The sequence below is a fragment of the Bipolaris victoriae genome (genome assembly GCF_000527765.1).
Source record: "Bipolaris victoriae FI3 unplaced genomic scaffold scaffold_78, whole genome shotgun sequence".
Taxonomy (NCBI): Eukaryota; Fungi; Ascomycota; class Dothideomycetes; order Pleosporales; family Pleosporaceae; genus Bipolaris; species Bipolaris victoriae.
In genome coordinates, this window is record NW_014575314.1 from 57,291 (window position 1) to 72,820 (window position 15,530).

Here is a 15,530-nt window from a genome sequence, read left to right on the forward strand (position 1 = left end):
GGTTTGACACACGAGTTACCCTTAACAGCCATTTCGTGTGTCATAGTCTGTAAAAAAAATCTCGTGGTTGAATGGTACCTGTTTTTTTTGGCCATGTTGCGGCTTATTATTTTTTTGCCGCTCAGCACATGTAACCTGATGGAGGCTCAACAGAATTCGGCGATTTCGCCACGTGTGAGATGGAAGGGTAATGGCGATATGGACACGTGGGATGGCGAGAGGATTGGAGTGGAAGGCGTGCTAGGGAAGTAAAACAGTTGCTTGGACTGGCAAAATACGGATGAGGTGAGTATGAAGAAAAAAAAACGTCTAAGATTGCGGTATTGCTTCTATTATGAAATTATGGCGATAAATCGCACCATCAGATATTCAAAGTATGCTTGCCATGACGCCATTCTATGCAAATGAATGCGGAAATAGATGCTGGAGAACCTCATCAACTAGTGCTGTGCAGCAAACGACCTACTCTCCTTGCTTCTTCCGCTGCCGCTACCGCTTCCATATGTCACGCTGCTATCATCGTCGGAGTCGAGACCTTCCAACTCGAACTCGTCTGCACCTATTGTCCTGCGATCCACTCTGCTGTAGCCAGCACCGTCGCCACGTCCGTTTAGATGAGGCGCCTCGTCATCAGCTTTGTCGTCCTGTTCCCAGGCATAGACTGCATACAAGTGAATGAGCATGTTCACAACTAATGTCATGTTAGCTTACGAAGACATGAAATGACTATGAAATACTTACACAGGAACAGCAGGAAAGCAATGCTGAACAAAATCAGCACATACGACACATGGGTGACATTGGCATCAGAAAGAAGCTGCATCTGCTCTTCGGTAGCACCCATGAACATGAATCCACCAGCCATAAGCAGGAACGGCGTCATGTACTGGAAACTGTTGGGGTCTGAGCCATCGGAAGTGACGGATGTCCTGTCCTTGAGCACAAACGAAATTTCAATGATACGTGCAGCGCCCGCAGCCATCAGGGTGTATCCAAAGACGGTATGAATCATAGTCGAAAGAGGCAGATGCTGGGGGTGCGCCGACATGGCCCATCCAGTCATGAGAATGACGATACCCGGGATCAAGTTGCGCTTGGGCTGTCCATTTCGCTTTCGGCTGAGCCAGATACCGACCAGACCGGCTGCCCACCACACAATGCCCATGGATGTATGTTGAAGGTCGTTGTGAACCCACGGGTGTCCCCATCGGTGCTCGGTAAAGGTGTTGACACAGCCCCAGGCGGCAATGACAATCGAATCAAAGAATTCTTGGCTCCTGCCTGTTCTCCGCAGCCACATCTGTCCAACCAAAAGCAAGATCAAGAGAATGATGCCGTATGCGATGAAGGCACTACCCATGATGAAGTGAGCCAGGCACTGTCCGGTATGATCGGCCCTGCAGAAACCCAGGGCTGTGATGCCTCCGAAAAGGAACTGGACCCATGTTATGACTGGCAGAGCCTTGCCGACCACTCCGTGCACCTTTACTGCCACTTTGCGAATCTTTCCGTTGATGCCTTTCTCGAGATGAAGCTTTAGGTAAACGCCCATTACAATCTGGGAAATCAACATGAGCATGATGACGGGAACAAATCTAGCGTGGATGTTGTCAGGGGAAAACTGTCTGCCACCATGGTGGTGAGCTAGGAAGTATCCGATGATTGCGAGGATAGAGCCGAGTGTTTGTACGGGAACGTGCCATTTGGATCGTATTATCTGGTAGAGATGTTAGTTTGACCTTGCTGTGTGTATGCGGAAGTCAGCTATCGTACGCCCAAGACCATTCCCGTGGGGAAGATGATGCCCCACGCGAGCGACTGTACCAAGATGTGTGTCCATAGCACCGAATCCTGGCAAAGGTTAGCTAGTACCCACAACACACCGTTCCTTGGTAGCGCGTACAATCGGATCCTGGGAGACGGCATCTCCTTGCTGTATTTTGCTGACTTCGTGGACGTGTGCGGTAGCCATGGTGCTGCAGAGGAGCGTGGCAACGGCCACTCTTGTTGTGATAAGGCCCATGTTGTCTATCGCGCTTCAGACGGCAATTCGGGTGGCGCGACTGTGGGTTATGAGGATCCTTCGCAAGACGTGGAGAGTTTCAAGGCGACATCAGGCGCGTATCAAGGCAGGAGTTGGGGGGAGATGACCCTGGGCCGCGATTGTTCTCGTGCTGATGCAATGCGTCGTCGTAATTTCCAGTTCACGTGAGCCGGCGGACCCCTTGATTGGCTTCCGCCGTGCTCCGTCCGCCAACCACAACAACTGCTACCAACGTACACTCGTTACGCCCCTCTGTAACTTTAACATCAGCCAACATGGCTATCGACAAGAGCGTCACAGAGATTGCTGACTCGGACGAGGAGCTTATCATGTCTTCGCCTGGTGTTGGTTCATCTGATGTGGCGGATAAGCTTCACGCCATGGCCTCTGCTGCGCCTCAGGAGCCCCTTCAGGACGCGTACTGCACTTACCAAGCTCACCCACAAGACAACGCCAATACGGCTCCACTAAGCACCGTTGGCTTGGATCTTGATCGCAACGGCGCTTCAGTCGATACCGATGCATCTAGTACTGACCATACTAACGTAAAGCCCCAAGACGCAATGCTTCCACAAGAGGAAGGAGCAGCACTTCAAATGAGTCCTCATGAACGAGCCGCCCGCGCGCATATGGACCCCCTGGGGTTTGCACACGGAACCCTTCATGCCTCAGTTGCGAACAGAAGCACGGTGCAACCGGGGTCACTAGCGGGGGAATCGCGGTCCATCAGTGCTGCACCAACTCCAGACAGCACCTCTCCGCCAAAAGATGCTTGCCCTCAGTCTGCTCGAGACATCTCCAGTACATGTCAACCGCAAGCTCCCCATAGACGAACCGTTGTAGTAGAAGATGACGTCATATGTGACATTTCATCGCAGCCCAGATTAAACGACGTGGACCAAAATGCAATCCAGAGTGCAGTCATGATTTATCCAAGCGAGAGCGCAGTCCGTTCTTAACCCGCTCGTCCTCCCGTGTCCTTGCTCACACAATTTAGGTGCACAGATCTCAAACCATGGGTACATCTGACACGACAAGTATCTCTGCAGTAGTAACCAGCTCCTCAAATCCGACTACCCCAGGCATCACAGCATCAGCCTTATCCGCGCCCAAGGACATTGGCGACGCTGATTTGCATCCCGACTTTGGTGAAATTCAAGGTGGAAACCCACAAACAAGTACCAGTGATTGCAGGCCAAGCAGTCCTTACCATGAGTCAATAGTCAGCGCGCAAGAGTCCGCCCCCTTCACACCGCAAATTCAGCCCTCGCAAGAAAAGCCTCAGGATCCAAGCTCCGCACTTCAACAGGCATCACAACCGAAGGACCCTGAAAGTCATGATCTCAATGCGAGTGGTGCACCCTGTAACTCCACTTCCGAGTCTCAAGACCAACCGACTACGGGAGCTTCGCCGACAGCCGCTACGCGGAGGAGGCCGTCAGGAATTCCCCAGGAAACCATTCTATCGGAGTTGAAAGCGCACAAGGCTGCCCTATTAACTTCTCTGCGTAGTCTCCCGGCGATTCAGGTTCTTATGGAAGAAATGGCGTCTTCTGACGGTGGCGCAGATGGACGGTATGACGAGCCTACTGACGCGGACGTTATGGCCGCAGCGAACAAAGTCGTCAAAGAACACATCAAGCTACTGCATGAGTATAATGAACTGAAGGACGTGGGCCAGGGTCTTATGGGTCTGATCGCCGACCAGCGGGGTGTCAGGATTGTGGAGGTTCAAGAAGAGTTTAGTATTGATGCAGAAGACTGATTGGCCATCATGTCTTGAATATTTTCTCATGGCCAGGAACGGGTGAGTCTGTATTGACTCGTGAGAGTGGCGGAAAAAGAGACCACCGGACACATCCCTCCGGAACCTGCTTGACTTGTATTCCGTTAGTTCTCCACGTAGGGTCAATCATCTCAGCTCCTTTTGCTCAGTGACATTGCAAGTCTACTGGTTCATTTCGTCGGGTAGGTCTACTTTGTCGGATAGGTCCACTTCCGTTCGACAATACGCCCATCGTATGAAGCGCTGCTTACATATTACTCTGCCGACAAAGTAGTGTCGTCTTGGCCCACACTCCCGTTCGTGATCTACAAACATCCTTGGAGAAGGCAAAAGTGAAACATTGGCTACTTGCACTCTAGCGTGTGTATAGCTCAATCTGCGTGAAAAGCGGGCAACTCAAGCGGACCTTAAAAGCACGCGACAGTCGGTCCGCGGAAAACCTACCAACAACATGGTACCATCTCGTGCAGCCAGACTGGCGGGTACCGAAAATTTACCGATGGGGCTGAACGCCATCGGAAGGATCTTCGGCTCCACGTTACACAACACCTCGTCTAGTAAGTATACATGGACTACATGTGCATCTCCTCTTGAATAAGGACGAATGCATATCGTTGTAAATGAAGAATTCGATTGTTGAATCCGCGTGCCAAATGCAGCATTTGTAATTTTGTTAGTGTGCTGGCAACCTCGGACAAGATCGGCCAGTGGCCAAGCTGAAGGCTACTTATAGGAACTACTCAACCAAGCATGTCGACACCCCCTCATGCGGGTCTTCTTCGGCCATGTCGACGTTCGTAGTCAGGGGCCGCGATGGCGATTACGGCTGGTTCCGATGACGCTAGAGGCGAGTAAGCGGTTCTTCGAGACTGTATCAATTGGCTGCTGTGGTCGGGAGGCAACTCTAGATTCTTGGCGACTGTTGAATCATGACATGGGACGGTTGCGGCTGTAGCACTATTGCTATGACAGCAGCCACCACGCAAAAGCAACAAAAGTGACAGCAAACTCATGAGAGCAAAGGCAAAGCCACCCTGAGCAGGGCCATGGGAACTGTTCCTCCACTAAGCGGAATTGCGGGACCATGTTCCTTGCATGGTCATGTCAATCATGATCGGCAGACCCACATCAGATGACCGGGGGAGATCTCAAGTAGTATCGACGTTCCAAGCGTTCGGAAGTATACTCGCGGTACACAAACATACTTACATATCTACTGCGCCTGGTCCCTCTGTAGGCTTGAGTAACAGAGTTTCGCATTGCGTTTTTGACATCTGCTAAAGAATGTAGTGCCCGCAGTGTCGAGAGTGGCGCGGCTCGCTGTCTACTTCGGGGCAGTTGTACCGTGCAACGCTACCCGCGTCTCTACTCCACAGCAGTCTCAGGATTTTAGTGAGTGGCGTCTTCGGATGCTGATTGGCGAAGTAGAAGACCAAGAGATGAGCTAGCCCGTTCGCTCGCAGTTCAGCTTCACGCTACAAGCCGTCCTGCCTAGAACCACCCTTGGCTGGTCAGTTCGCCATTCGAGATCTCGCCCCGGCACCTGTGCACCTGCCGATCTAGTAATGTCTCCTTGCAAGGGTCTAGAATGATATATGTATTGTTGTTGCAGAGGCCCCCGCACTTTTGCCCGGTAGGATCTTAATTCACCGAGTCTCCTTCTTCCCCGGAATCGACTCAGACTCGAATCAGAGTCGTGGAGCAGAATGGCATCTGTTCAGGATTTCCAGCTTGCAGCCCTTGCTGCTGGCTTCACACTTGGCTTCGGCTTCTTGACAGTATGGGAGGCAATCAAGCAGACACGGCGGAATCACAGCCCATTACGCTCTGCCTACATTTACATGGTATGGGGTGAGATTCTAGTCAACGTCTGCATTGGAGTCATTGGATGGCTCTTTCTCAATGACACAGTTGGGCCGAGGTGAGTGATTCTTTTCTTCAACACTGCTACAAGAGATATCCACTAACACGCAATGCCACAGTATACCAGTCTTGTTCTCCATCCTGTTCTTCTGGGTGTTTGAGATTCAACTGCTCATGCAAATTATCATCAATCGAATTGCACTCATCGCCGAGCACCGCAGTACGATTAAGAAACTCAAATGGGGTACCTTCATCTTCATCACTGCCATCAACATTGCCGTCTTCTGCATCTGGATCCCTTCGCATACAAATCCCCCTATCAACGATACCTTCGTCAAGATCAACAATGTATGGGATAAAATCTCCAAAGTTCTTATCCTCATCGTCGACGCAGCGCTCAACTGGTACTTCTTGCGCACTGTCAAGATTCGATTGGTAAACCAGCACGGCCTCACCAAATACGCGCCACTCATCAGCTTCAACGGTAAGCTCATGCTCATCTCCATCGCCATGGACGCCCTCCTCATCGGCCTCATGTTCCTCCGTAACCAAGTCGTCTACATTCAATTCCACCCCGTCGCCTACATGGTCAAGCTCAACATCGAGATGTCCATGGCCTCGCTCGTCGTCCGCCTTGCCCAGGGCAAATCCCAAAACGACATGGGCCCCGAAGAATTCCACAGCACCACCGATCCCGAATCGCATTCGCGCTCTGCCGCCGCCGCACAATCCCTACACCTTACCAACCGCTCTAAGCGTAACCACCCTTCGAATATGCGCAGCGCCGGTCTCAGCAAGATCGATAGCGATGAGAGTCTCGATCTTGGCGGTATTCAGTGCCATACTGAACTCCGCATTACACATGAGGATCGCAAGGAGACGACTGATAGGAGAGATTTTATAGAGAGCAGCTCGAGGAGCAGTAATGATGCGCCTGCGCTCAGCGTGTTTGGGGATGAGACGCCCCTGCACAAGAAGACCTTCAGAGTGCAGGAGAAAGAGGTATAATGAGATATATTCTTTTTTTTCTTTTGTTCAGGCATAATCTATATAGAATTGCGTCTCTTAAGTTGTAGTAATGATACCCGTCTGTTAGCGGCTTTTATAATATATGATTGGAAATTCTTGATTGCTGTTTTTTGCTTTCTCTGCGTTTTTGTTTGTTGTCAGGGGGTGTAGCTAAATTTTTACGCATCAGATCGATCACATCAGACAATTCTCACAACTCGAGTTTATGACCTCATATAGAATACTATTCGAAGAAAACATTATAAAAATCATCTAATGATCCTAATCCCATATTCAGAACCCCCTTTTTACCAGAAAAAAAAACTAATATCTAAACTTTATTAACTCCCTACACACACACACAAGCAGCCAACACACCCTTACTCCACCAGCCCAACAACCCTCCATCCACCACACGCCTGCATCTCCCCCATCGTCCCAACCGCAGAAACCATATAACCCACCCTCCCCTCCGCCGCCCCCGCAACAACATGCCCATACACCTCCCCGGTTCCCTGCCCCACAACTAAAGACCCGCAATCCGCCACCCCAAGGCTGCCCCTATATTCGAACCGCAACACCTCCGCTACTTTACTGCTACCAGGCAGACGTAACAGTACGGGTGTTTCGAGGAGCGAGGCGCGGAGGCGACCCCATGTTGTGTGGATTACTACTTCGGCTTTGTGAGGGGGGTGCGGGGTTGAGGGGGGGAGGAGGGGAGGCTGGGTGAGGGGGTTGGAGAGGGAAGATAGGACAGTGGTGTTTGTTATGGTGATGAGGGTCCAGTCTTGGTTGAGGGCTGAGGTTGGGGAGGTCGGGGTCCAGTGGCCGAGGTGGTGGAGGTCGATGTCGTCGAGACGCATGGTGCGGTTTACGTAGGGTTCTGGGGCTGTGGGGGAGGAAGAGGCGGGTATAGGAGGCAAGGATGGGGTGAAGGTCGTTGCGTCTTGGGTGTCGACTGTTTCTGAGGAGGAGGATGGGAGGGATGAGGAGGAGAGGGTTGTGCTTTCAGTCAGGTCAGGAGACAGTGACTCCTGCGAGCTTTGGCTGTATCGCGATAGGAGTTCGAGGTCGTCTTCGTCGAAGTCATCACTGTCCGAGTCATCATCAACACTGGCGTCTTCGCCCCATCCGACAACAGGCTCCGTCGCCACATCTTGTGCTTGGAAGACGTGTGCAGCTGTAAAGTACCCGAGTCCCTGTTCGCTAACCACCACATTGCCAGTGGCTTTTTCAAATGTTCCATCTTCGTCTCGTACATACAGTGCCATTCCTACCGACTCAATCTCGAATCTGGGATCGTAATACACCTCACGCCGACCCGGAACGGGCAGATTATCTTGAGTTGCTTTCTTTGGCCCCTGAGCGACTAGAACCAAACTCCCAGTAGGCAAGAGATCCATAATCGCAGTCTCGAAACCCGGGTACCGCTTCAGAATTCCACTCTTCTTCACAATCTTCTGGGCCTCCTTGGCTGCGTTTCTGTTCTTGCTTACAAACACAAGAACAGGGACGGCTGTAGATGGAGAGTAGCCAATCATGTACACACTGACAATGAGGCCCGAGCGATCAGGGCGTTCAGTGCATTCATTCTCGAGTTTCTTCCATACCAGACGGCTGAAGCTGTTATAGGCTTTCAAGGCCTCACCTCGGACGTCCCAGCAAAGGTCATCTTTTTGCCATGGGGGGTACTTGAGGCAGCAGCATCGGGCCATAAGTTCTCCTACGGATTCCTCAGGTGAGGTGAATTGGCGGGTGCGCCGAAGCATTGGGACACGTGACTCGAACATTGTAACGGTTGACTAGGAATCGAAGTGACACAGAACTGTCAGGATTGAAAAGTGGCACAGAATGATTGAGCACAAGAATGCTGCCACTGGGGATTAAGTAAGAGGGGGTTCATTAAGGAGGTGATTAATTGAGCAGAGGAGTACGGCTGTGCAGATAGCGGGGTGGTCAACCTCAGACGCGCCAGTGTGCCTGCGGCGCAGCGAGGAAACTCTCATCCTATCATTTCCGGCCCAAGGCTGAAGCGCATCTGCAAGCATTGAGGCGCAGCCCCTCCTGCATACATACTATCGCGTAACCTGCCACTTAGTTCCTCGCTTCAGCATGCGAGCTGAGCAACGTCACATTCATTGCCTGATTAACAATCCCATTATCAATAGCCTTCTCCCAGGACAACCATATCCGAAGAAAAATGTCACTCCAAGACAACCCAAGTGTGCCAGTCGGAGACGAAAAACTCCAACTTGAAATCATATCCCAACTATGGCATCAAACCACCCCAAACTCCACTGACCCATCAGAACTCTACTGGGCTCCATATATGCTCTACTACAACACCCAATGCAACACCGCAATCCAAACTGCCAAGGGCAAATACACCACAATTCGCACACATGTAGACATCCAATCCGTCGCTCAGCACATGCACTCCTCAACCCCAAAAGCCGCCATAAAATCCCACATCCAACCCTCCATGCGGGGAAGCCGAACCCCCGAAGAAGCAGACACCATGCTCGAAGGCTCAGTCATGCTCGTCGCCCGGCTCCTCAGCATGACAGACATCGGCCCCTTACCTTACACCCGGCGCGGAACCCACCACTCCCTCACCTGGACATCCCCCACATCCAGCCTGCAAGACCTTCTCCAATCACATTTCGTACCGCAGGACCCTTCAAGCTACGAAAATGAAGGAGTAGACATGCTCTTCGGCGAGGACTTCACAGCCTACAAACTGCACCGCTACTGCGGCGTCGAAATCACCTGGACAAGTAATTTAGCAGACCACCTGCACCTCTCGCGCGGCGGGAACCAACTCTACATCTTCCACCACGCCTCCTTTCTCCAATGGCAAGATGGCATCTTACCGGATGGCCTAACGGCAGAGACACTGGACACGCTGGCCCTGCTTTTCCCGGCCAACGATGCCAAAACGAGGGAGTGGGTCACGCATTCACCGCACTTGGCCGGCGTCGATATGCGCATTTTGGAACTGGGTCGACTCAGGGATTGTCGAGGGAGCGACTTTAGGTATTGGAGGAAAAGGCTGGGGGCGTTGGAAAGGGTGTTCGAGGCGCCGCATCGGAGGTCGATTTTGCAGCAGTGGCGGGATAGGCGGGATAAGGCGCAGTGGTATACGTTTTGGGTTGCCATGGTGATTCTGTGCTTGACCGTTTTCTTTGGCGTGGTGCAGAGTGTTGAGGGGGCGTTGCAGGTGTATAAGGCGTATCATCCTACCTAGTTTGAAGATTCGGTTTAAAGTTCATATTGGGGATTCATGACAACGCATCAGTGATTCACTGTAAAGGCAGAGTAGACTTGGTTGAATGCTTGAAAAGTTTCCATTTACTTTTGAACACCGCTCGCTGAAACACTCGCATTCCGTAGCTAGTAACTGGGTATCTCTTTTCCACTTACACCCATGCATACTGTTCCACCCTGTCCTTGACCAGCAAAACGGTAAAAGATGACAAGAAAAGATAGAAAAAACGCCATCGCTATGCTGATACTAAATGCTTGTTTGGGTAAAATATAATACATTCTCTCCTCGGCAAAGAAAAAGGTCCTAGTCAGAAAGCTCAATGGCGTCGTCTTCGGTTGCTCCGGGTTTCATGGTGTTTTCGCCCCCATCATCATCCTCTTCTTCTTCTTCTTCTTCTTCTTCTTCTTGAGACTCATCCTCCTCTTCCTCTTCCTCTTCGTCAAAATCGTCTGCAATCTCTTCGTCCTCATCAACCTCGTCGTACTCGTCGTAGTCGAGGAGTTCGTCGTCGTCCTCGCCTTCCAGCATCTCGGAATCTGCGTCTTCGTCGTAGTCTTGATGATTGGACTGGGCAGCAGGGAACTGAGAGCCAGGATACGAGTTTGTTGCACCAGCAAATCCCTCATCATCGGTCATGACGGCATTTGAGTCTTCAGCGTCAACATCAACGACGTCAACGCCACTGGCTTCTTCCGTATCGCTGTATTGTTCCTGGGTGTAGCCCTGGGTTCGGGCTTGTGCGTGCTGGACAAACAACTGCTGGGTTGGGATTGGAGATGAGAAACTCATAGGCTCTGCACTAGCCGGTCGTGTGCTGGACGGTGACTTGCTAAGGCCCTGCTCTACTCTGTACGCACGAACAGCGTCCGCACCGCGACCGTAGAGATGGCGAGGTACAAACCGACTTGTACGTCCCCAGTATGCTGGACGGTCCTTGGTCGACACCGTGCTGCCGAAGCTACTGTTACCATACATTGACCGCTGGCTCTGAGATGCTGAGAAGCCAAGGTTGGGAACGCTTCGGCTCCAGTCATGCTGTACATTTGAAGTTGTATCATGATGTCTTGCAAGCCCTTTGGCACGTGCAATGAGTTGGCTGGCATTTCCGTTAAAGGAATCAGCCCTATAGACAGACATTGCGCTATTGGTGTGTGGAGGTGGCGGCATTTCTGACTTGGCACCGGCCACTATCCTTCGAGCTCTTTCGATCAAGCTGCTGGTAGAATCGTTGAATGAGGCTCGACCACTGATAGAGGCAGCCCCGTTGATCGAATGAGATGGTGATATTGTGTATGTCGAGCCCTTGAAGGACTGTTTGATGGCTTCAGCCCGATCAACCTGCTCCTCGTCCATAGTCTTGGGGGTAGGTGGTAATTGACTTTCCACTGAAGGAGACTTTGATAACAGCTTCGGCCGCTTGGACTCAATCAGGTTTGGCTTTTCTTCATCAGAAGAAGTAAAGTCAAAACTCCTCTTCCGGTGTTTGCTAGGGTCAATGCCCATCGCTCGTAGTTTGAACCAGTCTGTTTCTGTTCGATCTACAGGTGCCGTTGCAGCGGCCTGGCGGTAGGCTTGCGAATACGCGAGTGCCGAAGAGCTTTCTTTGCTTGTGTTTGTATTTGGCGGATTGTTGTGAGAACGGCCCATTGCCCTCGGACCTGGGTTGTTAGGAGTTGCATCAGGAACTGTTGTGTTGATTGCTTCGGAGACCTGCAGGTTTCGCCGCTCTTCTGTTCGTTTAGCACGCCGAGTGTTGGACGAACGTTGTTGCGGTGCTGCATAACCGTTGGGCTGACTTGTTGGCCCTGCTTCACCGTTCAGGGCAACAGTCTGCCCAAGGACAGACGCGTCTGTGTGCTCTTTCTGTCCCATCGACATTGTCCAAATACGCTTCTCTTTCAATCGTCTCCTCCTCTCTTTAGCCTTTTGCATTCGCTTTTTCTTTTGAACCGCGGCCATAATCTTGGCCAATCCCGCCCGCTTCAATTCCACCAAATAATTTTCGTATTTGCGATCCACGTGCGCCACTCTCCTCTCCATCTCCACTGACTTTGCAGCTTCATTCGAGATGTTGATAACCGAATTCTCGATGAACTGCATCAACAATCCTTCATGAGGGTCAAACATGACATCCGATGTAAGCGCATGTAATGCCAAATCCATTTCACGAAGTCGCTTTGCCCGAGCTTCCTCCTCTTGTGCTTGACGTTGCCTCGCTTGCCGGGCCAATTCCTCCTGCTCTTCACGTGCTCTGCGCTCTCGCTCTGCCTGCTCTTTTTGTTGACGTTCTACCGCGGCAGCAGCTTCCCTCTTTCGCTCCTCCTCTTTTGCTTGCTTTAACCGTTGCGCTTCTTGCACACGTTGTCGTGCCTCATCTTCCCGTCGTTGTTTCTCAGCTGCTTCAAGCCGGGCTTTTTCCGCTCTTTGCGCTTCAGCTTCAGCTTCCTGTGCGGACGTATCTTCTTGGGGTGGTGAACCTGCTGGTGTGAAAGAAAATGATCCTGCCTGTGTGGTAGAAAACGACCCTGCTGATGTAGAAGAACCCCCGGGTTCTGTAGTTTCCTGTGGAGGTGCAAAGTTGAAGCCCGGTGTAGTGAAATTGAAGGCGGGAGCTGACTTAGGAGCTTCGGCTGGTGGGGCTGGCTTAGGTTCCGAAGTCGAATCTTGTGGTTGGAATTTCGACTGCGCAGCTGTAAACGGCGAAGGTAGAAAAGGGTTGCTTGGTGCCGCAGATGTGGTAGGCTGAGGCGGAGTAGTGTTGTTTTTCAAAAAAGGATTTGTTGGAGTTGCGAGTGGTGCAGATTGGAAAGGCGAAGAGTTATCTTGCTGAAGAAATGGGTTCGTGTTCGCATCTGCCGGCGACGCGAATTTGATGGGATTCTTTGAAGGGTCGAATACGCCGGATTGTGGAGCCTTGACGAAAGGATTAGAACTTCCTGTGGGTGCACTGCTGGGCTGGAACGGAGAAGCCGTTGGGTTGAAACTGCCACTTAATGACTTTGGTCCGTTTGACTGCTGAGAGAAGATGTTTGGTTTCTCTGGAATGAATAACGACGTTTGGTCTTCCGCTTGACCAACCTGGTTTGTGAATGCATTGTTAAAAGAGAAACCGCCCTTCTTAGTCTCTTGTACGGTCAAGCCTGCGATGACGGCTGAAAGTGGACGGCCGTGACGTTTGGCCTCGACAATTGATGCGGAGAAGAATTGAGGTTTGACATCGGCTTTGGGAAGAACCACAGCTTTCCTCTCATAACTCTTTTGCTTGATATCCAAGAAAGTCTGACCTGCTTCGTTCACTTCAAACACGAAACCGTGAGCTTCACAGAATTGAACCGCCTCCGAGTCAGTATCCATGCCCAGGACTTCTCTCAGCTTGCCAGTCGTCCACTCTTCAACACTGACTTGATGTCTGTATTGGCCAACTCGATAGGCACGCCAAACTGAGTCGAGTACGACGTGGCGTACCCTGTTGAAGCAGATCGCAGCAGCGCATGCCATCAGATATGAGACTCTCGGTGACTTGATCAGATCCCAGAAAACCTTCCAGTTGGACTGGCATTGAACGAAATTGTCGTAATTTCGGTGAATAATGATTGTTTTGAGAACACGAAAGATTTCCAAGGCAGTCTTCACTCGTGGATTGTTTCGCAGGTCGCTGGGCAGGCGGTGTAACTCGTTTTCGAGCTGTGTATTGGCGTAAATAGGAGCCAAAATCAAGCGATACGCCCAGAACTCGGCCTCGTTCTCTGACACAATGCCAGCTCGTCGATTGTCGCCATATCGCTCCTTCAGTGAGATCAAAGTCTGATTCAGTTGCTCGACATCCTGCTGATGCGAGTAATCGTCCTTTGTACTCTGAGCCATGTGATGAGCCGATAGCATGTAGAAACGGGCGCTGTACTCAAGGGAAGTGAGGAGGATTGCGATATCGGTCTTGTTCTCAATGCGCTGAGTGCGCAAGTCCTTCCGGACGGCTCGTGTTCGGTCCCAAAGCCACGAATGAAGGAATTGGAAGTCGTCTTCGTCCAGTCGCCCAAAAAGGTACTTGAGGGTTTTCTACAGTAGTTAGTCAACTGCTGCTTAGAGGCTACTAGCGACTTACCAAGCAAGTGGAGGGTGAGCGAATCTCTGAAACCAATTCTACATCCATACCCGCTGCAGAGCGTGCATATGCCTTGACCATGCGCGACTCGTCTGGTATGCGCTGACTGCGGCTGGGTAGGTGTTGGGTCTCGGGGGTCTGCACAGGTCAGTAAGAGTACTTTGGATATTGCAATTGGTACTCACGCATTCCGGCGCCTTAACATCTAACTCAACAATGCGACGCACGCGCTCGTACTCTGGGCACATTTCCTCGCATATGCCGTAGAGCTTGACTGAGTCGCTTAAGCGCATCTGGCCTTCTGGGTTCATGAGCCCGTTTTTAATGAATTGCTCACGAATCTTGGGTCGCTCGGATTTAATCTAGCCCTATCAGCGCTGGTCCAAAGTATGGGTAGGAAGGCTCGTACGTAGTTCAGACGTTTCTGATATTCGTGGGGCGCAAAGTTCGGTGTGTTGTTCTTGTTCGAGGCAAAGGCATTCCTGGAAATATCCGGTTAGAATAGGCCGCGAGCAGCCATAAGAAGCCCTCGTCTGGCATATGTCGCAATGATAGTGATTACGTGCAGTGTATCCGGGTGATGACGCCCTTGGTCCGCCCACGACCTGTAGCCATGTCAGAGGAAATAAGAGAACTTACGAAGAACCGAAATGGCCGCCCCGCGCATTAAATCCACCATTGCCATTTGAACCGCCTCTACTGCCGCCCGTGTGCTGTCGTCCCTGTCCACGCGTATAGAGGGTTTGCGCCGGTCGCTCATCATCGCTCTGCGCGTTGTTCTTTCCACGTCCACGGTTCGAATTCGGAGTATAACTGCCTCTTCCACCGCGTCCTCTCTCACTCCCACCACCCCTTCCACCGCGCGGAGTCGCCATGGTCGCGACTCTATCACAAGGTATGTTTCGTGCGCGATCAGTGAGCAACGTCACAGTCAATGATCGGATCTTGGGAATGCTCTGGTGTCGGATGTAGAAGCGAGTTCGATTCGGGGTTCTGGGCGTGTGCTGCTGGCCGAGTCGGGTTGAGAACGACTGGCGGCTGCTGGAATGCAACAAAGACCCATTAAAGTCGCGAACAACGAGCTGCGATGGACTTCACAAGCCCGGGCCTGTGACGCGGTACTAGCGCCTTGGCACACGTGTGACCCCTTAGGCTTGGTCACAATCAGGTCCTCCAACACTTTTGCGCATTCTGCCCATGGATCTTTCTTTGATGTAACATACCCGAAATATCTTTGGCTAATAATACGCGACGCTTACGCGTCTTTTCTATCAAGATACAGTCGCCTGGGCTGCATCGCCATCCCTTAGTACAAAAGCTCGCACTGTGGTCGTCTGCTTCATGGCCTTTCCCAACACATCTCCTCTGCTAACTCCACCATTTTCAATTACACGTACGACACCTCGCAGTGAAAGCAGACCACCAGCCCAATAACATTAACCATAATCCCTAATTACAT

At 51.5% G+C, this 15,530-nt stretch overlaps 6 protein-coding genes across 6 annotated transcripts; 3 read left to right on the forward strand and 3 right to left on the reverse strand.

Annotated features, from left to right (window-relative positions):
• Nucleotides 1–440: 440 nt before the first annotated feature.
• On the reverse strand, nt 441–2,023 carry COCVIDRAFT_106459 (hypothetical protein; the record flags this gene model as incomplete). The annotated part of the gene is made up of 4 exons (XM_014698417.1): nt 441–691; nt 742–1,717; nt 1,774–1,851; nt 1,904–2,023. The coding sequence occupies 4 exons, from the start codon at nt 2,021–2,023 to the stop codon at nt 441–443; spliced, it is 1,425 nt and encodes a 474-aa protein (XP_014553903.1).
• Nucleotides 2,024–2,319: 296 nt separating this feature from the next.
• On the forward strand, nt 2,320–3,809 carry COCVIDRAFT_106369 (hypothetical protein; the record flags this gene model as incomplete). The annotated part of the gene is made up of 2 exons (XM_014698418.1): nt 2,320–2,886; nt 3,042–3,809. 2 exons carry the CDS (start codon nt 2,320–2,322, stop codon nt 3,807–3,809), a joined length of 1,335 nt encoding a protein of 444 aa, XP_014553904.1.
• Nucleotides 3,810–5,536: 1,727 nt separating this feature from the next.
• COCVIDRAFT_18284 (hypothetical protein) lies at nt 5,537–6,701 on the forward strand (the record flags this gene model as incomplete). The annotated part of the gene is made up of 2 exons (XM_014698389.1): nt 5,537–5,751; nt 5,813–6,701. 2 exons carry the CDS (start codon nt 5,537–5,539, stop codon nt 6,699–6,701), a joined length of 1,104 nt encoding a protein of 367 aa, XP_014553875.1.
• Nucleotides 6,702–7,081: 380 nt separating this feature from the next.
• Nucleotides 7,082–8,491, reverse strand: COCVIDRAFT_18285 (hypothetical protein; the record flags this gene model as incomplete). The annotated part of the gene is made up of 1 exon (XM_014698390.1): nt 7,082–8,491. One exon carries the CDS (start codon nt 8,489–8,491, stop codon nt 7,082–7,084), a length of 1,410 nt encoding a protein of 469 aa, XP_014553876.1.
• A 464-nt stretch (nt 8,492–8,955) lies between these two features.
• On the forward strand, nt 8,956–9,942 carry COCVIDRAFT_47082 (hypothetical protein; the record flags this gene model as incomplete). The annotated part of the gene is made up of 1 exon (XM_014698419.1): nt 8,956–9,942. A coding segment is annotated over one exon (987 nt), but the record flags the coding sequence as incomplete, so codon positions are not given.
• A 330-nt stretch (nt 9,943–10,272) lies between these two features.
• On the reverse strand, nt 10,273–14,946 carry COCVIDRAFT_40137 (hypothetical protein; the record flags this gene model as incomplete). Its single annotated transcript, XM_014698420.1, has 5 exons — nt 10,273–14,025; nt 14,072–14,209; nt 14,257–14,433; nt 14,481–14,553; nt 14,711–14,946. The coding sequence occupies 5 exons, from the start codon at nt 14,944–14,946 to the stop codon at nt 10,273–10,275; spliced, it is 4,377 nt and encodes a 1,458-aa protein (XP_014553906.1).
• Nucleotides 14,947–15,530: the final 584 nt, after the last annotated feature.